Source organism: Cavia porcellus, unplaced genomic scaffold, assembly GCF_034190915.1.
Source record: "Cavia porcellus strain 051 isolate PalLab524CR breed Dunkin Hartley unplaced genomic scaffold, mCavPor4.1 scaffold_11, whole genome shotgun sequence".
Lineage (NCBI taxonomy): Eukaryota > Metazoa > Chordata > Mammalia > Rodentia > Caviidae > Cavia > Cavia porcellus.
In genome coordinates this window covers 38,762,140-38,789,105 of record NW_026947494.1, presented here as the reverse complement: position 1 = coordinate 38,789,105, position 26,966 = coordinate 38,762,140, and the positions used below count along the sequence as shown (strand labels likewise).

At 35.6% G+C, this 26,966-nt stretch overlaps 1 protein-coding gene across 1 annotated transcript in view; it reads left to right on the top strand.

Moving 5' to 3' along the window:
- Positions 1-9,977: 9,977 nt before the first annotated feature.
- Hcn1 (hyperpolarization activated cyclic nucleotide gated potassium channel 1) overlaps positions 9,978-26,966 on the top strand; it is a 339,906-nt gene continuing 322,917 nt past the window's right edge. Inside the window, exon 1 of the mRNA XM_063258126.1 lies at positions 9,978-10,603. Coding sequence (XP_063114196.1) covers positions 10,206-10,603 — 398 coding nt within the window. The 5' untranslated portion in view covers positions 9,978-10,205. The remainder of the gene's footprint in view (positions 10,604-26,966) is intronic.

Genomic DNA, 26,966 nt, shown 5'->3' with positions numbered 1-26,966 from the left:
CTATTGAGATACATAAAATGAAGGTTAATTAAACTAGTGGTCATTGAAGAAATTGGTTCAAGAGGGCAAACAGAATGCTTATTTAGCAAGTCCTCAGAATTAAATTCCTTAAAATGATAGGAATGACAAAATTTTAAAGAAACGTTATGGGAAAAATGACAATATTTCTGTCTGCACACCAGACCTTCCTGAAATGTAGAAAGTAAATGTTATCAAATGTTCTGTGGTGTATGACTGTGGTGTAAAATCAGCACTTTGGGAAATTGAGACAGGAGAATCACAAATTTGAGCCTGGACTGTGCAAGTTAGGTATTTAGCAAAACTTTGTCTCAAAACAACAACAAAAAAATAACAAGTGCTGGAGTTGCAGCTCAGTACAAAGGCCCTGGGGTCAGTACCCACCACTCCAAAAAATGAAATCAAATGACATGACCAAAATACAAGTACACAGAAAAAAGTCCTGCAAGAATGAAGTACTTCAAAGGCAAGTATTTTCTAGTTACTCCACAATCAATACATTGCAATAGGGGGCTCAAGGGCAAATTTTAAAAAGTATTTACTTGAAAATTGGGTTCAGAAGAGTTGGATTAATTGGTAGTCTCCGAAACCAATGAAACAAAAGGAAGTGAAATGTTCCATTTGGTCAACAAAATTAAAAATTGGTTATTGAAAAAAACAAATGAGATGGACTCACCCATTCCATTCTCTAAGGAGAAGAGAAAGCCAAACACCTTTGAGAATGAGATGAAAGACAAAGCCACATTCATAAAACAGGATTTCTTTTGTTGTCGTCATTGCTTTCAAAGAGAATATGAAAATGCACACACATTTAAAACTTGGATTAACTGGAAAATGTTCCAACATAATATAAATTAGCAAACTTAACCTAATAAGAAGATTATCAAATAAGTTAATGATAGAAAAAAAATCAAAAGACAATCAAGGATACTATTAAATGAATGCATAAATTCTACCAAAATTTAGGTATACTACCTGTACAAAATGTAAACTGATATAGAGCAGAGAAAAAAATGAAGATTGTAGATCTTAGTCTATGAAAACATGATATGTGGCATAACCAAGACTGATCAAGAACAGAAAATAATTAAAATTTGCCATCATTGTTATCATCATATAACAATGTGTCAAAAATGCTATAATGTAACTATATAAAATTTATAAAACCATAGAAATAACCGTGAAAATATTTTAAGCTGAAAATATTTTGACCATAGAAATAATTGTGAAAATAGTTTAAGCTAACTCTGATTTTGAAAAAACATTAAACATACTTTTAATTTCATCTACTGAAATTTATCACTCTTTCACATATGACTTCTTGTCATTCTCTGGAAAGAATTCATTACCAAAAATATATATATGCATGGTATATATTTTATATGTAAAATATATTTACACAAAACATAAATGTCATATATGATGAGGTAGTAAATACAGGTAAGTATAAGGAATCTAATGAACATATGAAATATGTTCCTTTTTTATTATTTTAAAGAGGATAAAACAGAATAAAATGAATCAAAACAAACCAGTGTAAAAGATACAGGTCTCCAAAACATTATGAAATCAACAGTAGTTTCCGTAATGCCTTTGAATGTTTTCAAAATGGCTGCAGATAACTTCGGATATAGTGAAAATCAAACAGAACAGAATAGAATAGAAACAATAAAAACAAAACAATGAATACAATAAATGACTTCAGAACAAGTCTACAGTAAATCCAAAACTGCTGCCATAATATATCTTGTCATCTTTGAAACGGCTGTTCCTGCTATTGGATTCTACATAACCAAACAAAATAAAAGAGAATAAAACCCAACCCAACAAAACAATGGAACCGATACAGGACTTCCAAAATACGACCACAGGGAATCAACAATGGCTGTAACCCTCAGACAGAGATCTCCCCTGGATGCCACACTGTGTACTGCTATCCTCTGAACCTATGATCAGACCACTGGCCCCAGCCCACAATGTTAGTGAAACACCAAAGCACCACAGGCATCTAATTGCATTTCACCTCCATAGCTATCATCACAGCCTGTGTTTCTCTAAATAAACCAGTTGCTTAAGGTGGGGTCAGGGTGGGGTGTGGGGGGTAGGTAATTCTTGTTTGCCAGCGGGTGCACCAGAAGGGGCTGGGGTCTGTCTGTCCTTGTCCAATGGCTGCCCGTGCATGGCGCTGGTTCCCAGGCAGAGTTTGCTTGGTGATGCAGCTTTGCTCTCTCTACCCCTGGTCCGAAGATGGTGCTGACTCATGGGGAGAGGCTGGGGTCTGTCTGTTCCTGGTCCAGTGGTGGCTTGTATGTTCGTTATTACTAATAATTGAGGAAATCCAATTAAACTTCCAATACATCTATTTTTTTTTGCATGCTCCAGTTAAATTGTTAAGGATTGGTAACACCTTACGTTGGTACACATTTATGAAACCAACAGCGTCATGTAACATTGCAGTCTTTGAAGGGCAAATTAATAATTATTATCAAAAGTAACATACATATAACTTTAATCTACTAGTTTCTTTTACCTCAGATATTTTAATTCCTGATATATTTTTACATCTATATGGAGGTACAAGAGGATACTAATGCTGCTTTGTTTGTAATAGCACAAAAGGCAAAGACTCTCAATGTCTATTAGTAAATAGATGGCAAATAAATTATGACACAACCATTTTATTAGATTAGTGCAGGCATTAAAAAAGATTCCTTAAATTTTATTACGTTAATATCTCCAGGATATGCTTTTAAGCCTTAAATCCAAAATCTGGATATCTATCTATTTTATTTATATAATATATACTACATATATTTTATGTATGTGATATATAATATATATTATGTACTATGTATAACATATATTAGACCTTACCTTTGTAAGGTCTAATAAATTTTTGATACATCAAAAATTTGATGTATCTGTATCTGCATGTGAATGCATAGTAAAGAGTCTGAAAAGATAAGCCATTGTTAGTAGATTGAGAAGGAATTTATGTTTCAGGTTTGTGTCAGTGTCTTAAGTAACTTTCCTGTTACTGGGACAAAATATCTGGTACCCACAAATGAGAGGAAGAGAGGTTTATTTAAGCTCACTTTTCAGACATTTCAGTCTATGGCCAATTTGTTTCAAGGCAGAAACAAGATGGCAGATGAGCATAGCAAAGTAAAGGTATTCAAATGATGGCATTCAGAAAGCAAAGACAGAAAGCAGGAGTAGGGGAGAAAAGAATCCCCACCCCCCAGTGACCTCCCAGGTCATGCCCTCAGTGAACAACTCCAACACTGCCTATTAAAAGCACATTTTGTTACTCAACTCATGAATGGATGTATATGCTTATAAGTACAGTGTCCACACGATCTATTCACCTTCCAAATACGTGGAAGAGAGACATTTTAAATCTAAGCCATTATTTTCTACCCAGTTCCCAAAAGGCTCATGTCTCATTATATCATATAACTTTAGTTTGTATCTAAGAAACTCCAAAGTCTTAACAGTCCATGGATTGCTGCAAAATCCAAGCCCCAAGTCTCCTCTGAGTTTTAAGACAAGCTTTTAGTTTGAGCTCCTACAAAAATCAAATAAAAGTTAAATACTACCAACATACAGTGGCAAAGAGTAAATATTTTTATTCTAAAAAGGAGAAACTGGGGAGGGCAAAGCAAGACAGATACCAGCTGGGCAAATATTACATTTTGTAGCTCTATGTCTACTAATCAGATCAATTAGTGGTAAGATGTAGGCTTCAAAGGATTTGGATGACCTTGCCCCTACATTTGCTAGTTGGAGGCCACACGGCTTCTCTCTTGGGCTGATTTCAAACACTGAGTGTGGCTTTCCTTGGCAAACATTCTATGTTCCTAGCATCTATAATTTTACAGAGTCTCTGCTGAACCTTTACCTTCACTCTCACAGCTTTTTAAACTGCTGTCTCAGGGGCACACTGCCTGCGTTCTAGGCCTTTTTTCTAAACTATGGGAAGAAGTCTTCATGGCCCTACAACTCTTGCATTTCACATGTCCAAATAACCAAAACTATATAAATGACACTAATTTTTGCCTCTAGTGAAAGAAATAGCTGACGCTACCTTTATCGTGGCTATAGTGGCCTCTGAGCATTTAGAGGCTGAACTGCATGAAACTTTCTCCTAATAATGAATGAACTTGGGTCTCCTTCCAACTTTGAACCAGATGATGGTGGGATCTTTCTGATTTCTGAGATGACTGGAAGCCAATTTCCTATTGTCTTGATGAGAATTCCTTAGCTGTTTTTTAAGGCTAGTCTTTTTAGCATCGAAAGTCTTTGTGGGCTCCTTTGTAACCAAGCTGAAAGTTATTAAATCATTCAAATCTGCTTTTATTTTTCTCCTGATTCCCAGTGAAGATCTGGCTAAAAGAAGCTAGTACTCATGCCATCACCTGAATATCATGCTGTTTTGAATTTCCTCTACCAGATTCATTAATTTCTTACTCTTAATCTCAGTCTCCCACAAAGTCTTAGGACACAGGCAAAATGGAAACACATTTTCTAACAGCTTATAATCTCCAGTCCAGCTATCAGTGATGCCCTTGTTCCCACCTGAAACCTCCCGAACCAGGCCTTTGCTGTCTGGATTTCTGTCTCCATTTTGATCTTCTGAACTCTGACCAGAAACTCTCATCCATCTCTGTTTACATTGCTTCCAGCAGTCTCAGAATTTTCTATCCAGAATTTCCAAACTTCCTCTTGCAAATTAGTTCCATTCTTTTCTCTTGCAAATCACTTCCTAAGGTTTCTCAACCATGTGGTCAGTATAGTCATAGCAATGATCTCACCCTCCATTTCCTGCACTAGTCACTTTCTTGTCACTGAGACCATGTTTCACCCACATCTTAAAGAAAAACAGGTTTACTTTGGCTCACATTTTAGATTCCATGGTTAGTAGCTTCTAAGGCAGGAACATCATTGCATAAGGACAATGCACAAGAACACTGTTCACCTCAAAGGCCAATAAGCAAAATGCCAGAGAAAGCCAGAAACAAGAATATTCTCTCAAGGTCATGCCCCCAAATGACCCAACTCCAACCAGTCCTCACCTTCTAGCAGCACATTCAGCTACTGAAGTCATCAATGATCAAATTCACAGAATAATATAGTGCCCTATGGTCTAATCACCTTTGATGCACATGAGATTTGCTTGGGAGACATTTTGGATCTGAACATGACAAAGATATTTTTTATAATTTTATATGGTATACATGTTTGATAAAAAACTATACTATTGAATGTTTCTGTTAATAAAATTCAGCTAAGGGAAGAAAGATACAAAGTTTTTGATAGAAGAGCTCAATATTGTAAAATCTCTATATGCTAAGTAATGCTAATTCAAAGTGGCAAAAGTTGTCAAAAATAATTCTACACATACTTGTAAAATAACCATGTTAAATATATTTATGTGTATGAATATAAACATATATACCCGCTTGAAGTTATTTAAAATTCTAAATTGGAAAATTATTTTAAGTTAAAATACTTAGATTTCATGTGGTGTTAGACATTATATACTTATTAAAACTTCTTTACATAGTTTTAGTATAAAGAGCTATGTATATTCTATATATATGACTATATATTATTTAGGAATGAAATGTACATATATGGAATATAGGACATAGTTGCATAAACCTGTAACTCCAGTATTTGGAAGGCTGAGGCAAGAGGATTGCAGCAGATTTGAGTTCAGCCTGGGCTACATAGAGTTCCAGTTCAACCTGAACAAATAAGAAGCAATAATAATAATAAATAAATAAATAAATATATATATATATATCATTACATATATGTGACTTTTTATTTATGTAAAGAACCATTCACCTATTTAAATAACTTTACATATTAAGGATATCCAGTTTTACATATTTTGTATATTTCTTAGTTTTCTTTTTTGGTCCTTGGGTGTGCTATGCTAATTTTTGTGCTTGTGTGTATTCAGGTCACTCTATAATTTCCTTTCTGTTTTCTTTTGCTATGTGATATGGAAGTCTTTGTCAGTGTTTGATTTTATAGACATTTACATATACTTTTATGAATCATTACTTTAGTATTTACATCATATTACATCATTTTCAATTCATGTTGGAAAACAATACATGCCTATATATAGCTCACTTTCCTTTCTTCTCTAATTATAACTTCACTATTCTAGCACTATTTACTACACAACATACCCTTGACTCATTGACTCGAAGTGACACCTTTGAGCTGCGATGAATACATGAATACATTCTTGTTTCACTGTCTTGCACTGATTTATGTGCCTTTTATTGTGTTCAATATTGTTTAACTCAACTCTAATACTTTGAAAATCCCTACATTATTTTTATTTTTGAAACCATAGCTTACTAGTTCAAAAACATTTCAATAATAGAAAAGAATCTTAAAAAATTTTGTCATGATTACCCCCTAGGAAAAAATAAAACAAATCAACCTATTATATTTGAAACAAAAGTTAATTTAGGAAGAGTCACCAAGTTTAAAAATTGAATCTTTACATTATGGACAAAGAACATACTCATTCATTCAAGCTGCCTTTTATTAAACTTGGTGTTTTTGGACTTACTTGTATATATTTCTTGTTAAATTTATAATTGTGTTGTTTTTATTCTAAATTGCATTAGGAAAGATTCACTGCTCTTTTACTGTGTTAATGATTACTGCTGATGTTTAGGAAGTAAATTACTTTTTCATGAGTATATTATACTAACTTGCTACTGCTATTAGCACTTAATAACTGCTGTTATTTGTTATGATGGTTATACATTTGATTTTTTATTTTCATGGAGATAATATTACCAATTTCAAAAAGCATGCATTACAGCAATTCTGGGTATGAACGTCTTTTTCTGATTTTAATAGTTCTAGTGTTTTACATTAAGCATGATGTTGACAGTTGCTTTCCAGATGGATAATCAAGTTTACCCGTGCATAAGTTACATAGAAGCAGTGAGGCTGACTTTTTGAATTAGTTTTTCACTGGTCCTTTCTACGATCTTCTTCAACAGAGACAGATCTGAGTTCATTTCTTTATATGTGAAATATACGTTTTAACATATTGCTATCCTGCTAAGAAGACTGAAATGTTTTTTGCCTTAATCCTTTAAGTTACACTAAGAATTTCCCAATAAACTGTCAAACTTCAATCCACTCATCTATCTTTTTTGTCTCACTTCACATGTGCTTGAATCTGCTGCATGGAGATTTGATTTTAGAGTCATATTAATCTGCTGCTGTTGTCTATAATTTGATCTTAAGCAAAATCTCAAAGGAGATAGGGAACATTTTAAAAGATGTAAAATATATAGTGAACAGCATTACAAGTACTGATAAGACATTCTCTTATGAGTCCTCAAAATCAGATTCCTCTGAAATACAAGGAACTTTTATGTCATGGACATTAATGAGTCAAACACGATGCTAGTCGTATTTCTTAGATAACTTTGATGAAAACATTTTAATTTAACCTCCTGAATTTTAGCCTAAGTTGGTTTATGAATGAAGAGATGCATAAACATGCTTTATTTCATTCATTCTATCCCAATCTCCTTTTAAATTCTTTCTTCTTAAGGAAGCTTTTTATATATAAGTATATGTGTAAATGCTTTAAATGAACATTGAAAATGAAGAAATTGGACTTTTTTTTATTACTGAGGACTTTTAGTCAATACAGATGTGATAGACATGTTCTTAAAAAATGATTTTTTTGAGAATTAAACTGAATAAAACATGACCTAAAAGCTACACCTGAAGCAACCGATGACTTGTGATCCTTTTAAGACATTTCTTAGTTCTATTTGGAGATCTTATTTTTTAGTAATTCTGTCATAGTTAATATAGGCACTGAAATTCAGAAGAGCTTTCACTAAAATAACTGCTTGGTCATGGTAAATTGAAATAGAACAAAAACAAGGATTGGCTAAAAGAGAAGAGAAACTCGAACTCAGTCATATAACATTTTAGGTGGCATATTTTTACATTATTATAAAATTTAAAATTTATGTTAAAATATACATTTTCACACTCATGACTGAAAATAGAGGGATTGGGGAAGCACGAAAAACGGGAGAAGGTAGAGAAATGTGTTTGGTCTACTAAAGAAACAGAACTTGAGCCACTCAGCAGGCAGTGTTTGCTTTCACATTCCTGTGGCTTCCTTCTACACTGCTACCTGGCATCCTCCTCTAAGCTCTTGGGTTTGTAGGGTCCCTACTTGGACAGATCAGAGCTCTGTATTGCTCATCTCTTTCCTGTTTCTTGCTTTTAAGATTTGGCCATCTACATTTTTGCTTGGGGTTTGGATTTTGATTAGTTGAGAACAGATGGTGCCTGAGTCAGGCCATAGCACACTGGAAAAGGAGCTTTAGCATAGGCTGTGGTAAACAGAAGGGTGAAGGAAATCTTGTAGAATTGTAACCGCGATGCCCTAATGAATTCTTGTTTCTGCTTCTGGGTTCCTTTGTCAGCCTTTGTTAACTCCCCATGAAGGCATCTATTTGTTGATTTTATCCTTGCCTCTCTCATTGATACTGGGTTTCCTCAATGTTCAGTTATTCAATCACCTTGATTGGCCTCACTCAGTTTCTCACGCTGGTCCACTGGTTGACAGCCTGACACAGATTCCCCCCCTGAGTGCCCACTCCTTCCCTGAGACGTGGCAGTAGCTGTGGATCTGGGACTGTTGGCTGAGCAAGATTTCCGGTGCTGAGCTGTGGGCAGAGAGGCAACGTCTGATATCTGGAACAGATGTTCGGGCTCTCAGGAGTCTTGAAGCAATTCAGACTCCTTGGCTGCCCTGCTGAGAGACTGGTGAGCTTGTCAGTGCATTTGCTTCTTTTAGCGAGTCCAATGGGTTTGGGAGGCACAGAGGGAATAAAAGGACTCCGAGAACGCTTTCCTCAGCATGAGGAACGCGCTGTAAGTTTCACTGGAGAACACTTCACCCCCTCTGGAATAGTGATTACATTCTGATTAGATTCCAGGACACCTTGAATTGCTAGCATGGTGTAGAGAACACTGAACAGCACACATGCCTCTGTGTGTTTGATTGATTATATAATTTATCTAAAAAGGTAGGTCAGTTCAGGCAAGGTCTCCCTCACACATTTCTCTCAGTATTGGTGCACAGACCTTCTGGCTTACGTGTTCATGTGAGGGCCTTGGTAGGAAAGAAATCCCATCTTCTGCTTAAGGAGCTGTGCAAGAATAAACAAGGATAAGTGGAAGGAGGTCAGTTGTCTGTCCCTAGGTGCAGAGCCTTAATCTGAAAAGCCCCAAGCACCTGATTACCAGGGTTACAAGGACCCAGTCACTTCTGTCTTCAGCCTCTTTTTTTCACCAGGGGAGTGTGCGCATACAAATCCCCCACCCCCGGCTGTCCTTCTATTCACGAAATGTGTTTTCCACGTTCACACTTTTTGTTTTCATATTATCTTGCTCTAATAGTGAATTTCTGCTAGGCCCCATCAGTCAGCCTGCTTTTCCCAACCTGCATCAGCATTTAAACAGACAGTTCAGGCAGTGTCTCCATGAGCTTTTGTTTCTTTTGGACAAAGCGTCCTCTCCTCTTTCCCTCTGTCTCTGTCTGTGTCTGTGTCTCTGATCTCTTATCTCTGTCTCATCTCTCGGTCTCTCCAGTGACTGATTATTTGTCTGTCTGTCCATCTCTCTTTCTCCCTCCTCCTCAGTGCAAACACACACCACAAACACGTCCACACGCGCATCTCCAACGGCTCGCGAGTTCAAAGTCACGCTGGGAACAGGCGGAGCGCGAGCGGGCGAGCGCGTGTGCGGCGTGGCGCGCGGGCGGCGACGCTTTCCGGCCAGCAGGGGGCAGCCGCGGGGCGGCGCTGGCGCGCGAGGGCTGAGCTGCGCCTCGCCTCGCCTCGCCTCGCCTCGCCTTGCCCCGCTCCGGCAGCCTCGGCTTCGGCGGCGGCGCGGCGGGGCCGCGAGCGAGCGCAGCCTCTGAGGCAGCGGCGGCGGCGGGAGCGAGGCGCGCAGCGAGCAGCGGCGCGGGCGGGAAGCAGCAGCTCCGCCGCCGCCGCCGCCGCGACGGGCAGCCGGGCCGGGGACCGCGTTCCCTCAGCTTTAAGCCCCGGGCGCCGGGCGGCAGGCGAGTGAGGAGCCCGTGCCGTCGCCGGCCGCGTCCTCCGGGCATGGAAGGCGGCGGGAAGCCCAACTCGTCGTCCGGCAGCCGGGACGATGGCAGCGGCGTCTTCCCTGCCAAGACGGCCGTCGCGGGGCCGGGCGCGGCCGAGAAGCGGCTGGGGACCCCGCCGGGGGGCGGCGCGGCGGGCGCCAAGGAGCACGGCAACTCCGTGTGCTTCAAGGTGGACGGCGGCGGCGGCGGCGACGAGGCGGCGGGCGGCGTGGAGGACGCCGAGGGGCCCCGGCGGCAGTATGGCTTCATGCAGCGCCAGTTCACTTCCATGCTCCAGCCCGGGGTCAACAAATTCTCCCTTCGCATGTTCGGGAGCCAGAAGGCGGTGGAGAAGGAGCAGGAAAGGGTTAAAACTGCAGGCTTCTGGATTATCCACCCCTACAGCGATTTCAGGTGAGGGCCGGTCCGCGCGCCCCACCCTCCTCTCCCCCGCGGGCCGGGCAGGGCCGGGCTGGGGGCGGCGCCGCGCTCCGCGCTCCCGCCCGCTCCGCCGGGGTCCCTGCTCCTTCCACGCGCCAACTTTGGGACACATCGGGGGCGCGAGGGCACGGCGATCACCGGAAGGGCAACGCTAAGTTGGGCCAGGCAAACTTTTACTTCGGAGCTGCGAGTGTCAGGAAGAGGGCACGCGCGCGCGCTCCCACGCGCACACGCACACACACACACACACACACACACACACCCTGCCCGGCGCCGCTCCCTCAGCCCGAGGGGGACAGATGCTCGTGGGCCCGGGGCGGAGGGGGTGACCGCGACGGCGATGAGCAGGTCCTGCTCCTCCAGCCATTGTGGCCCCCGGGAGCACCAGTCTGTTCTCCGCCTGTAGGCACTGTGTTTCCCACTGCCTTTCTTCACAATCTGGTGGCTGGCTGGGGAAGGGCAGTTTGTGCTTGGATAGTGAGGTTTCAATGGAGTAGGTGCTTTGGGGCCGGGCAGGAGCTGACAGGAAGCCCGGAGTTCTCAAAACAGACTGGGGGCGTTTCCAGAGCCCCCTTCCTGAAATAGAGTGACACCCTTTCTTGACCTTGACTACAAGTCTATTTAAAAAAAAAAAATCACTTTTCCATTTTCCAGCTCAGGGGGAAGGGTAGGAGAGCTGTCAGTAAAACTCTGCTCTGGAGAATGAATATGAAGACGTTTTCTGATCTTATTTGCCGCTCAGATATCCATTCAGTTTTGAGCATATTTAGAGATTGTCAAATGAAGGTCGTGAAATAGATCCTCTTATTTAGCGTGCGTACACCGTGCAATCATGTTATGTTCTCCGGAGCAGGGCTGGACTGCCCATTTAAAACCCCAAACTAGTAACTCAGCACGATATTTATTTTTTTAACTGAACTCTTCCTAAAAAAAGAAAAAGGAGAAACATCTAAAGAAGTATGTGTACATACTAAGCACTTTTAACAGGCTAAAACTGAAGAGAAAACAGCAATAAAAAGCAGCGTTACTTTGTGCTCAGAAACTAAGCGAACTGCGGGCTTTCCTTGGAGCTGTCCACAGTTCTGAATGACGTGAGCAATGGAAAACCCTCAGTTTTCTCCACCGAAGAAAGGTTAGAGTGATCATCTTCTGTTTTTTCTGAAATATTTAGCATCTCACAAATCGATAAACTGTGTTTATGCATAGGGTGAGTGGATTTCAGGAAGTCTTTGAAATATTTATTTGCAAGATTTTTAAATCTTACTTGCAAAAGACAGGGAAAATCCTGGACTTAGAAAAGCTAATGACATTTGTATCCTGAAGATCATTAAGAGATTGATTAAAAGAATATTCATCCTAAAAGGACCTACTAAATAAACATGTTTTGTGTACTAGGCAGATACTTAGAGAAGCAAACTTATAAATGACCTTGTTTTGATTTGGAATCAAGTATAGAATACCATCCCTTTTCAGTTCCCAATGGAAACACGTTGCAATTCACACTACAATCTTTAAATGAAAGAGCTTTCAGCCTCAATAATGAAAATGATATATCATTTATATATAAATATACTATATATAACTTATATAATGTTAAATAAGCAATATGCAAATAAATGCTAAAGTTATTTGTATAATTTCACATTGAATTAAAAGGTTACACATGATATTCTTATTTCCTCAGTAGTGTGAGAAGGATGACACTTTTCAAAATGGTAGCACATATTAAATAATTTAACTTTCTTCCACTAACTGGATAAAGACTTAGGGGCTACCTCTCATGATTAAGAATAGTGTGCCCAGATCGTTGAATGATTGAAATACATGAATTTAAGAGATTCTCCACATTTTCCTAAAAAGAGTCTTGTGACACAAAATATCTCTTTAAAAACAAACATTATTGCCAAACAAAGGAAACCATTGAAATTAGTGGATGATTCTGTTTTATTGTGTCTTTCAAAGAGATGGGAGATGATGAAAAAAATGAGCTATTACTCTAAACAACTTTAGAACATCAAATTTTCCCTTGCATGAATGGAAGAAAGAAAAAGACATAAATTAAACAGTCTTCATTATACAAGATTTTTAAAGTAGAAAATATATGTAAAGTAGATTTTGAAACAGTTATAGTGTACGCTAGTTTTCTAAAGCAAACTAAAGATAATCATGCACTTATTTGCATTTGGAAGACCTTCACGTCTTATAATTTTACTAATGTTTTTGTATGGTCTCAGTATCAATTTTCGATTTTCTAAAACTTATAACACATGAAAATAATGTAATTAAAGAAAAGTATGAAAGACAGTTATGGCAGTAAATGTCTTTTTCTACCGGAAGCAGTGTCAGTAATCTTCAACAGATACTTAAAAGTTTTGCTCACTTCAGCCCTTTCCTAAAGAACATGCTTTAAGAGAGGTGCTTTGCTACAATTCCTAAAATACTAAGCTGAAGTTTATTAACCATGTAGCAACTGAGCATGTAGCATTCAGAAATAAATTTCCATGAGAAAGGGAAGATGTTGGAAATAAGGACACTGTGAGGAATTTTTCTTGACACTTTCATCAGTCTTTGGATGACCAGGAAACTTTACCTCTCCTGCTCACTGCTCGCCCCTACTCTGCTTAGTGTAGCATGATCCTTTACTCCAGGGCATGTGGTGAGTTTAGAACTGTGGCTGATACTCTAGTTTCCCTTCTCAGGACAACTCTAAGGCTGATTCTTCTCCACTTCCCTCCAGGGGCAGAGCTGTGCTCCCTCGGAGACTCCTAGGCAGAAAACTGGTGCCTGTCTCACTGTCAGAGCCCAAGAGTGCTGTTGCTGTGTCTGGCAGGTAGCTTTCTCCTAGTTGTGGTGTAAGTAGGGCAGAGGCACTGTATTCCCCTTATTTCTTGGGAAAGGGTGATGCAAGAAACCTTCAGGGAGTAAAGAAGACTCTGGTAGTATCAACACTGTTAGAAATATCTAGGTGGAAGTTAGAGAATTTACTTTGAAAAATCATGTTTTTTTTATACTATATGTAAACAGTCAGACTAAGGAAAATGTGAATAAGTATTTGAGAGAGTTTTTAACGTGGAATTTTGGGTAATGAGGACATAGTCTTATTTTTACTAAATTTCATATGAAAAATACACATTTGTAATTTCCAGGACAAGTATGATTTTTTACCCATCACCTATAGAGGTTATATATTTATTAAATTCTACTTTATCTAATAAACCCATTATACAGGATAAGCATGGTGCTTTCACAGCCAGATGGTAGTTACGATATAATTATTTAAAGAGATAAAAAGAACACTTAGCATGCTTTTATGATGATTTATGTGTGTATGGGTGGTGCTTGCTATTGGATGTTGAACTCAGGGCTCGATGCATGCTGGGCAAGTGCTCCAACACTGAGGTAAACCCCTAGCTCAATGGATTGTTTTTTATGCAAGTAATTTATCTTGGCAAAATTTATCATCAGAATATTTGACATTTGAGAGGGTCTGATGTTATTTTATTAGACCATGTTTATACAAGGTATCTTTTAAAAATAATGTTTTTATTCTGTGTAGATGCCAGCTGACCTCTTGCCATTGATAAAAGAGATTATATGTCTTGACTTTTTATTTCCTCCACTGTGTTTCTTGATTAGTGAAAAGCTTACTGTGTCATAAGTACTCAAGGCGCCTGGAGACTAGAGATAGGAGACACTTCCTGAGGACATTACCACTCCTAGCCTTACATCACTCAGGGTGCATGGAGCTGTGCTGATGCAGAGGTCACTGAGGAGTTATTTGGGAAAGGAGACTTCACCTCTACTGTATAGTGTATCAGAGAGGGACAGTTTGTTTCCAGGAGCTTCTCATAAGAAAACATTTGGGGTTTAAGGTCTAATTAGCTTACTGTTATATTTGGGCTGAGTGCATTTATATTCCTTGCATCTTTTTGTTTTCTGTTATCAACAGAGCCAAAAGAAACCATAGTTTTTTTCTGCTGGATAAATCTTTTTGTATTTTAATATTTAATTAAAATTTTTAGTGAGTTTAGCCACTGTTAAGCCCAATTAAAGTGAAATTATTTGAAATATTCGAAGATAGGAACTTATTCAGTTACCTTTTCTCATTAAGCATGTTATAAAATTTAAAGACTTTAGTGAATGTTTCACTACTAAATTCAGTTTAAATGTTACAGTGATACAAAAAAATATTCATTTTTTCCTGAGAAAATTTCTCTTTAAGCATACTTTTAAGATCTTTAAATAATTAGCAATAAATTTAAATAAATTAGCAACCAGAGGACAAAAACATGTTACTGATCTTATTTCATCATGTCAATATCCCCAATGAACTTGTCTGTTAAACAATAATGAAAGAAATTTAAATGCGTTGAGACGATATAGTACTTATTATTTTTTTATTACAGGTGCACCTAACTACATTGAATTCAACTATATCTGCCTGATAGAAATCACAAACCAAAACACCCACAAAAATTAGTTTAAATAGTACAAATAATTCTGAATTAATCTTATATCCTCAATGAACCTGTGACCCAAAGTGTTCATGGGACAAACAAAATATACATAAAGTGAATTTTAGGAGATCATTTTACCATCATAATTGTAGTTCTTATAGATAATTTACTAAATTTCTATAGAAATTTGTCTTAAGATGAAAACTTTCAAATATAGCTTCTTAGAAGTAGTAGTAGATATTTGCACAGTATGAAGAATACTGGTTAGTTTCAGGGTTTCTGACAAATTTTCATGTTATCATTTTGTATAAAGAAGTAGTAAATATGGTTTAACCTGATAACCATATATTTTAGAAACAGGTAATGATAGCCAAGAAAAAATTTACCATATAGTAGGAAAACTGTTTTCACTTAGAATAAGTAATTCTCTTCTAAAAGTAATTTTGTGGTAAAGGCATTCTGGTTTACAGCTCACTGTTAGTTTTCTAGAAAAATATCAGAACAACACTTTATCCTGGAATTTTCTTTTTGCAAAATCATCCTTCATAGTTCCATTAATTTTGTGTTTGTGTGTTCACATGGGTCTTATGTGTATATGTTTACATAAAATATTTGATAGTATAAAATTATGTGCATGTAAACAGTAATACATTAATTGATTCTCTTTTGAGCAAAACATTTATCTAGTATGTTTCTTCCAATCTCAGCTGACAAAGTTGATTTCATGACCCTTTCAAGTTTACTAGTTAGGATTCTTCTACTTGACTGAACCACGGACTACTCAGTTAAAGAAAAGAAATAAAGCTATACATTCTGTGAATTTATACGGCTTGACAATCTTATTTATGTAAAACTGATCTTATTTTTAGTACTTTAGCTATAACTCTAGTTTATAAGGCTAATTCTACACACTGAATGTTAGCAACTACTGTATTTAAAATTTTTTGGCTTTCAAATTTGTTTCCAATATTTTTATTATACATAGTGCTGCATCTTTATGCATTGCTTATTATTATATTCAAAACAAAGTTTAGAAACTGGATTTGTTGGCTGTGGATACTTGAGAGAATATACATTCTATTCTATAATTTGAATCTATTAATCTAATCTATAATATTCTGTATATTCTATGTATGTATTCTATATAAAGAATATACATTTTTTTAAACAAATTAATACTGACAAATTAATACTTCAGTTAAGACACTTCCTAAAATGACAACAGTGTTGTAGGGCCTCTAAGGTTGACATTCCTCTTAAGATATGTGTTGGCTTTTTTAGAAAAGAATTTCTAAATTGTCCTTTATTTCTACCATCAGAGAGGCACAAAAGTGCCTTAAAAAAAGCAAATTGAATAATAATATTATCCTGCTTAAAATCCTTCAGTAGCTTCCAACTACTCTTAGAACCATTTGACAACTCTTCTTTGAGCTAAAAGACCCTGTTTAGGCTGCAACTCATCCATGCAGTTTCATTATACACCACTCACTCCAGAACTGTCCAGACACACAGGTAAAATTTGAGTGCCCAGAGCAAGCCGAGTTCACTTCTGCCACAGATTTTCATTGACATCTGACCCATACTCTGAAGTATTCTTTTCATTTTTCACCCTCTCCATAGTTGTCTTCTACTTGTCATTTAGATTTTAATCATGATGATGAAAAAATAAAGACAGTGAAAGCTTGTTCTTTGCCTGCAGCAATGCTTGGCATCTTTTCCCGCTGCCACCTTTAGCTGTGTGTGCCAAATACTGCATTTCCTTGCCCAGTACATAAATGAGTAAATTAAACTGCAGGAAGGTTAAATAGCATGGACACAATGACATAGATAGTAAGAACTGGGCCAGGAATTCAGTCCTTTTGGAATCTTAATTCTGTCACTTCAACTCTTACCTAGTAAGAAACAAGGTTGACAGTATAAATAATTCTCTAAACCTTCAGGGAAACATCATGAATTAAGCTAAATAGTTTATACCTTCTCCTCCTTGAAACCATTACAAAGTAATATGAAAAAACAAGCAAGCAAACAAACAAACGCTCAGATACATACACAGAAAATCACAGATTTTTAAAATGGGCAAAACCCAAAGTATAAATTATTCTACTGCACAGTCCTTTATTCATTGAACTCCAGAATTTGAAAGTGCTACTTAAACAGTTTCAGGAAAGCCAGTCTAAACTAAAATTGACACATTCACCAAGAGGCCCTAATGTATGTGTCTTGTTTCTGGGTAGCTCTGATTTGAAACCCATCCTCTGATGTTACATAGCTAACCACCAATGGTTCAAGCTGTCCAAAGGGACAGTCTTGCATATATACCATCGGTGATTCAAACTGTTAAGGATTGCCTTAGTGAATACAGAACTCTGAGTGCTGACATAAGAATGTGTGGAGTTAGGTCAATTCCAGAGAAAAGTACTTCCAGAAAGAAACCAGAGAAAAGTACTTCCAGTAAGAGACATTTTAAAGTCTTCCAATAAAAATTTCTTGTTTATTAGATAACCACACTACCAAAGGTCGTACATGGAGACTGTAATTATTTTTGATATTGTATTTTTAATATAAACTGAAAACAAAATATTGCTTGACTTTTGAGAAAAAATGCTCATAATGAAAACCTTCATAATGAAAACATTCTTGCAAAATAATATATATATGTATATATTTTTCTGAAAGTTATTCTGTGTGTATAACAAGAATAGTATGCTATGAAAAACAATGGGAGAAGTTTAAAAAAGAATAGAATGAGTTAGCTGATGATTAGGTACAAAAGAATATACAAGAAATTTAGGAAAATAAAAGATTAATTCATGAAGTTGAATATACCAAAAGGAGTTTCACAATGAAAACATGACTGAAAATGGACAAATGGCATTAGCAGTGATATTCTAAACAATATTTAACCAAATAGAAGCAATTAAAATACATATTCTGAGATGCTCAGAGTGCTCAATATCATCAAAGAAAAAGACTTCAGCAAAGATCAGCAACACAGAAACTACTGAATTCCAAGAAGTCAGAAAAATATGCATTAAAATTTCTCAAGAGAATATTATATATCACAAAGTGACAATTATCTTGTAAGGTAAATGGTAATGTAACAAATTCTACAAAATTCAGAGCCAAAGTAATTTCTAAAAGAATTCCATAGTTTGCCATAATATGAAAATTAACTAAATTATTCAGAATTTAAGAACTCAGATATTTATCACCTTTGTGCTCCCTTTTACATAGTTACTAGATGATGTGTTTCAGCAAAACAAATAATTACATGATACATTATGTCAAAGTGGAAGATAGGAAAGGGGCTCTAGTGGAAAAACCTTAAAAGCAGGTTCCATACAGTAATACTTCACAAATAATTCTGTTCACAAACAGTTCTGTTCTCAAACGAGTGTTCAACAAAATGTCACTTCCCTTTACAAACTCCACATCAGGTGACAGACACAACCATGTCCATTTTATCTCCACAAGCACAACTGTGCCCATCTTTCCCGAGATGTAAAATGAATTAGGTTCGTGAACCAAGGGACCACTAGGAAGACTCCTGAGTAGCTGGTCTTGAGAGAGAGTAAGTAGACTGGAACAGGACAGCAAGAGGCTATGGAGAGAAGTCTTCTGGGTGGACAAATGAATAAAAGATATAAAATGTAGCATTTGAAAGTGATATTATTAGGTCCTCACAGATGACTGGAACAATGAATCTTTGACTTTCATATAGAGTCCATTGAGCACAAGGAAATAAAAAAGGACATTTTTTGCTTCAGAATAATCTAAAGATACATAAAAAAAGGAAACAATCAAAGGTTTTTACTTTGTTCAACAGTCAATAATGTTTACCTGGTCTTGATTTAAACAAAGATTATGGCCCAGTTCTTCTGTGAGAACATGAGAAATGTAAAGGTGTAAAAATGTGTAAGAAAGTTAAACCCTCAGCTTCTGTAATGGATATTAACAGTGAGTAAGGTGACAGTTTCTCTTGGAAATATAAATTAAATCCTAAAAGTAACAATTTATGGTGGTTGAATTTGGTTAAGTGAGTATGTTAGAATGAAAGGAATGGAGCAAAACTTACATGTTCATCTATAATCCTATAAAACTCTTCTAATTAGAAGACCAAATATGTATATGTATTGTTTTGTAGTAACATCTAGTTCCATTAAGAATTAGTTGGGAGGTAATCCTGGCTCTACCCACTACCTTGGCCCTGACTCTCAATTTCTCAATTATACAATGAGGCAAGAATATATGGTTCTCATGGGGTTCTTGTAAAGATACACATTTTATATCTATATATGTTATATATAAACATATACATAGTGCTAACTGTGCTGTATACTTAATGCTTTTATCAGTTACTAAACTGAAGGTAAATTTAAGTGAATTAAGGCATATGAATTATTTGAGAGAAAGTACCCTGACAAGATTCACAATTCTTCAGCAAATTTTTACATGAAGGAATGGCAGGTAAGGTGTACTGCTGTAGAAGTCAGGATAACAGGAGCCCTCACATGCAATGGTGTGTTTCACGTGTGCTGTGTGAAACAAACAGGCTTACTCAGGGAGGGGATTAACATTGAAAACTTCTGCAAAATTTTCCTGTGTAACAGTTGTACCTCCTACATTGGTATAGAATGCTCCAATTGAACATTTGGAAATAGCTTTTAGAGAAAATTTTGATGGCATTGAGTTGCATGTACTCCATCTTGTTAATCTTCATTTTCATGAGAAAATGGTATAGTTAAGCCTTTTGGGATCTTATTTCAAATCAGTTAAATGTTATATATGAGCCAAATAAGAAGAGTCATAGCCTGCAAATTCTTTAATTTTTTATTGTTAAATTGAATAGTCTACGAGAAATAGTTATTTAGAATTTAATTTAAGAATTTGAGAAATATTGCAAATTTGACAGAATGGTTTTAAAAATCTTGCTGACATCATTTCTAAAACAGATGTTGCTTACCACTCTTGTAGAATATTTTAGTGTTATTTTTAAAAGATAATAACTTTAAAAAATTTTTTTCTGAGCAATAAATTTGGTAATTTTGTTGAACAGTTACATGACTGAGTTAGAATGAAGACTGGACAAATACGTTAGAGAACATTTTTAAATATATAAAACAGGGATACATGGTAAAATGCTTAGTTGTGACTGAATATGTATTGCACAATGTAAATATCCCCAGAATTGCATTTACTGTAATTATTATTGCTTACACTAATTATGATTATCCATTACTGATATTGTCTGCTAGACTTCCAAACTCATAAAATACTTCACAAATCAAATTAAGATTGTGGTCCCTTTGCCCTAGAAAAGTGCATATATTCACAGTATTTTGTCTGTAATTTTAAAAGTTTTGTGTATCCTTTATTTTTGTACCTCAAATTAAGACTTTCTGGACTATCTTTGACATAAAGAATAAGGAGAGACATTATGAACAGTGTGTGGAAGATACAAAGATACAGAGATTTCCTGGGACAAACTATTTTGGAATTATGGCTCCAGCTAGAATGACTTTCCTTGAATTAAAGAGAATTCCCAATGAACCATATCGTTGGTTTTGGGAATGGCTAAGTGGTCATCAGGGATCAACTAGAAAGGATTTCTTAGGATGGGTTGGTAAGTGAATAAAGCAGAGAAGTATAGCTAGAAATACCCTTGGGGAGACAGGAGGCTGAGTTATATTTTTGCAAATGATGTTTACTTGTCTTAAAGATGTGATTAAAAAGCTGATACATGATAGAGTTAAGCACAAAGTTCAATAGTACTTTTCTATACCTTTTCTATACCAGAAACTTTGATTTAAATAAGAAAAACACACTGCTGAATACAAAAGTTAACATATGAGCTATATAGGAGTGATCAGAAAATATGGTGAGCATTTACATTGTGAAGTATCTATTACAGTGGACACATTACCCCCCCCCCCCCGTCTTTGAACACACTTATTCTTGCTGCTTTCTGATGCAATTTTCAAAGTCCCTTTTGTGAGTGTCTTCAGTTGAGCTGTCATGGGTGCCATAATGCTTGAGTTAGTTCAAAATGTTTATCTTTCATGTTCATTTTGACTTTGGAATAGAACTACTAGTTGGTTGGTACTACAACTGGGCATATGTTGGATGAGAACAAATCATGATTTTGTGTGTGTGTGTGTGTGTGTGTGTGTGTGTGTGTGGCAGAAATTGTATAGGTAGTTAAATAACAAGGGATAATCATATAATATGGTAAATGTGACTGTGTAAAGTAAATAATTTATTATAATAAAAGTACATTGCCATAAATTCTCATCAATGGGGGCTGTAACCCTCCTCCTGCTTTCAGCACACTTATAATATCATTCTTGGCAATGTGCCTTTTACTGTAATGTTTTTTTTAAAAAATATTTAAATATTTACTGCATTTCCATCACCCTTGGTATTTTAATATAAAATTTGAAAAAGTGTTAACCAAAAATTTTTAGCATTTTATAGCAAAGTTAAATCTAAAGTTGGACTTAAATTTATGAATGCTAACTGAAATCATAATCTGCAGAAAAAGAATAGTAAATTAGTAATTGTTTAATGTCACTGTGGGTGAGAATTCTCTACTATATCACTCTAAATCTACTATATGACTCTAAATTTACTGTGTAAATTGTTGTAATATTTCTAATGGTCAATTTGATCCTGCACTTGAAATGATTTTTGAAAATGTATCAGTTTATAAGTTATCTTAAAGTAAAAAATAAAACCATTGTGAGCACATGGAACCAAGGATGATCTCTGTAGTATTTCCATAATTATAAAACATTATAAACAAAATCAATATCAGGAAAATTTCAATGCTGTTTTTAGCCTCTGCTTATCAGTTATTCCTCATATCTCTGCCTTGTTTTTTTCCTTTATAGATCTTATAACAATTTATTGTAACAAATATTTTATTTGATTATATTTTATTGTCTTTATCTAGAATTTAAGCCTCATTAAGATGAAAAATTTTTACTTGTTCTAATTACTGCAGTCTAGGTATTGAAATATATAAGTCACAAAATAGGCACTTAATAAATTTGAAGAAATGGAAATTTTAGCAATATTATGTGTAACACATACAATTTCCAACAGCAATTTCCCTTTTCTTACAAAATCCAAATACTTTTATTTAGTATGGATAGCCATATTTTGTTGTTGTTGAAGAGTGAACCCAGGGGTGCTCTAAGCTACACCTTGTTTATTTTTATATTGAAGTAGTGTCTTGCTAAATTGCTCAAGCTGGCCTTGAACCTGCCTCAGTCACTGAAACTACAGGCATGCATCTCCTTGCCAATTTAACCTAATCTACTTTTTGTATCTTCATAGAAACATGCATTTAAAAATAAAATATAATTTAATTATAGCAGATTGTGAAAGATAATGCAACTTCTACTTTCTTATTCTCTACTTTTAGATATTCATTTTGATGAGAATTTCAATATTCAAATATGCATAAAACATGAGAGTACATAAAGATTAAAACTTGAAATTTTTTGTAAGTGTAGAATCAACCATCAACCTTGACCATTGTACTATCGTTTAGTTTTTTTTTTTACCTGAAACTGGGTTTTCTGTGTCTTTTATTCGTAAAATATGCAAGAGCTATTTGTTTGCTGCTTCCTTACTCTGAGTGTGACTTACAATAAACCTATATTTTTAATATGAAAAATTATTTTGCTTTGTATTTCTCTATAGTTAGATCAGATGACAAATTTTAACATATTCAAAGCAACATATGTTGAGAGAATACCTTCAACAAGACACTTAGTCCTTCTAGATAAATGGCAGGGGAGTCAAAACAACACAAAGTAAAAATAGAAGACATAAACACTCTGGAGGGAATTTTGAAAGAAAAAAAAAGGCCAAGCATAAAAGAGAATAGTTTAAATAACCAGAGGATATGTACAGTCTCAAGATAATGAAACATGGATTACAAATAAATTCTAAATGCGAGGTAAAGAAATGATCATTTTTATGTGAAAAGATATGTGGGAGATCTAACCTTTAATAGTAATATATTCAAATATAATAATGATACAGTAAAAATGGGCAAAGGCTGAGATAATACGTTGTAGAAGAAATATAAATGCAATTTAATTTTTGAGAGGGAGTTTATTATCTAGCTATCCATTCGTCTATCATTAGTCTATATGTCTTCCTCTTGAAATAATTTGGTGAAAATGTTTTAAACTATAATCTGCAGTTGCTTCATTTCAAGTATCATTTTTTGGGTGTTTAGGTATGCCTGAAACAACTTACTTCATTAATTTCTATTTGTCTTTGGTTTCTAAATTCAATTTACACATTTTATACACTTTCCTAAACCCTAAGATACAACTTTTAGCTCTGTCTTTCCATTTAAGACAATGTAGTTTTCATTTGTTGACAGGAATCACTTCTCATTTTTTGTTTACTGCATGTCTTTCTTACAAGACAAAAAGCTGAAATACATATCTGGCTCCCTCAACTGCTCTACTCGGGATCTAGCTCATTGATTACACAAATTAGGTGGTTGATAAGCAGTATTGAGTTAAGTTGCACAGCTGGATAAGCTCACAGACTTCTTCAGAGGCCTTCCTCCGAATTCCGTTACAGATTGTCTTGCTCTAGTTTAGTATGATTGATTCAGTTTTGAAACTTAATAGTATTTCTTGGATTAACTCCTAAAAATAGATAATTAGGTATCTAGCTTTTAATTTTCATTTTGTGCTAAATATGTATAGTTACAATAATATAAACAGACACATAAAAGGTCGTAATAGGTATGTTGAAAACAAAATATAGTGGGACAGTAGTATAGCTGGTTTGGAAGACAGACGAAAAACTACATTAGAATCCAATGGTAAGTAATAAACACTGGGAAAAGAAAGGATTAACATTATAGTAATGAGGAAGAAGAGAGAAATTTGGAAGATATTTAGGAGATAGAATAAGGCAAAGTTGTTGCGGTGTGTACATGCATGTGTATGTAAAGAACAGGTAAGAATTGAGAATAATAATCCATGTAGGGTTACATGCCATTGACAATCATTCAACATTTAAAGAACTATAAGATAAAAAGCAGATTTGGCCATCAAGTTAAAGATGACAAAGTAAATGAAAGATATAAGGACATACTGTCTGTTTCTGAGAAATATAGTCTGGGTTGGAGCCTGTTGGATCATTAGCAAATAGTTCAAGATACTAATTCTTGACATTTCTCAAGAAAAATATATTCAAGAGAGAAGAGATCTCCAGAATAGACATTGAGGACCAGCAACATTTAAGGTAAGGGTGAGAGAATTAAGAGCTTCAGGACATTTGAGAAGTAGTGGGCAGAGCAGTATAAAGGCCACCAGAGGAGTCAAAGATAGAGAAGTACAGGTGGTCTAGTACCACTAAAGGGTTAAATAAATTTTGGAAAATATTACATTTACAAATGAGGGGCTAGATGGCATTTACAAGGTTTATTGTACATTTGTTTGTTTCATTTCATTTTGTTGTTTTTCAGGATAGTGCTTGAATGCAAAGCCAAGGTAATAAAGGACTAAGAAGTATGCCAAGCAAGGGAGAGCCACTACATACAAATGCCTTTTGGTAAACTATGAAAGTTGTAAACAAAAATAGGAGCCAAAGTTTGTGTGTTACAGTGATTTAATTTTATTTCTTTGAAAATATTTTCAACTTTAAATTGACACACAATAATTGTACATATTTGTGGGGTGCAGGGTAACATTAAGAATATTAACTTTACCCATTAGTGAGAATACATGGTGACATACATTTCAAAATTTTCAGTAATTGCAGGAAAGTCTGACCTTGGAGATTGCTGATAACATCATCTCATTTTTCTAGGACTTTAAAAATAACCATTTTTCTGCTTAGACACTTCAGCAGGAGTTTTCACATTTCTCCAGTATGTATTGTTTTCCATCTAATTCTGTTTGGGGTTCAGGTTTCTCACATTATTTTGTCCCATAGCCTAGTAAGTAATGCCTACTGATAAAATAATTGTTTCTAGATGCAATGATTCCTTTAGATAGACTGTCATGCTGTGTGGTGTCAGGAAACCCAAAAGAATGATTTCAGAATATGAGAGCTCTGTAGTTATGGAGGAAATTCTTAGGCTTCTGGCACATGCAAATTTATGCCGCATTTCCTGTCCCTTTTTGTTACTTTTTGTTTAGTAGATTCAGAATCTAATAATAATTCTCCTAAAAATTTTTAAGCAGTTCTAAAACTTTTTTATCTTAAGGAACTCCAATGTATAAGTTATCTAATATATATAGGATTTATATGTTGGAAGATTGTAAATTTAATGAGAAACATTGGCTTTTTGAAAATTAAACATCTCTCTCTTTAGTAATACTTATGGCTCAATTTTATGGACTATTTCTACATCTGTACACTTCACAATGACTTCATTGTGAAGCTCGCTAATGCTGTTTTCATTTAAATAGCCTATTTTGGTACATATAATTCAAAAAGGTACAAAAATATGTAACAAAGAAAAAGGAAAATTATTTTCACTGCTGCTTAAATTTTCTGGGATATTAAGCTTAAATAGAATCAAAAGAAGTTTTATTATTTTTATATATGCCTGCCTGCATAAATACATTACCAATTTTAAGATTTACTCTTAACTATTTACTGTCAAGTATTAAGCTTTTTAGAAAAACAAGCAACTGAAGTTTTAAGTTTTAATACCTAGGTTTTAATCCAACATGATAAACTATAAGTAAAGATCTCAGAAAACTGTAGCTAATATCTAGAGAATAAGGCAGGCTTTCTCACTTCAGAATACCAGCTGTATAAGTAGGATTTGTATAGCCAGGCCAAATTCAAAAACTTCTACACAGCAAAAGAAATGATCAACAGAGTGTAAATAACAACCTAAGAAATGGTAGAAAATATTTGCAAACTATACTTCTAACAAGAGATTGATACCTAGAATATATAAGAAACTCCAAAAACCCAACAGCAAAAAGACAACCCAATTTAAAAATGGACAGTTGACCTGAAAAGATGTTTCTCAAAATGAAACATATAAATGGCCAATAAATATATGAAAATATGCTAAATAATCAGTAGGAAAGTGCGAGTCAAAACTACAATGAAGTATCACCTCTCTCCAATAAAAATTATCAAAACCCAGACCAAAGCAAAATAAAACAAGACCCCCACTCCCCCCAAAACAAAAGGCATCAGATAGCAAGTGCTGGCAAGGAGCTAGAGAAAAGGGAGGGAATGCTGCTGGTGGGAGAGGAAGAGCGGGGACGGGAAAATAAAAACTCAGGTATGTCATTTACATGTACAAAATCCCCATGAGGAATGTAATCATCGTGTATTGTAAATACATAGTAACAAAAATAAAAGAAAAACAAAATTAAAATAGAACTGCCATATAATTCAGCAATCTCACAGCTGGGGATTTAGTTAAAGCAAATGAAATTAGAATGTTAATGAGAAATTTTCACTTCCATGCTCATTATAGCACTATTCATAATAAGTGGAAACAACCTAAATGTACATAGAACGATGAAGATAAAAAATGTGGTATGTAGTATGGAATCATAATAAATAACAAAACTTGTCATTTGCAGGAACAGGGAAGGAGCTGTAGCATATTATGTTAAGTAAGATAAGCCTGATACAGAAAGATACAACATCATCTCACTCAGCTGTAAAACAGTTGATCTCATAGAAGTTGATAAGTAGACTGGTAGTTACTAGGAGCTGATGACAGTTGAGATTGGGAAGGGATTGCTTAATTGGTACTAAGTTATAGTTAGAAGTTTGTGCCACTGCAAAGTATGAATTATGAATATTTGAGAATATAGATGTGTTAAATCTGAGTTAACTGGTCTTCAGTGTTGTACAATGTTTAC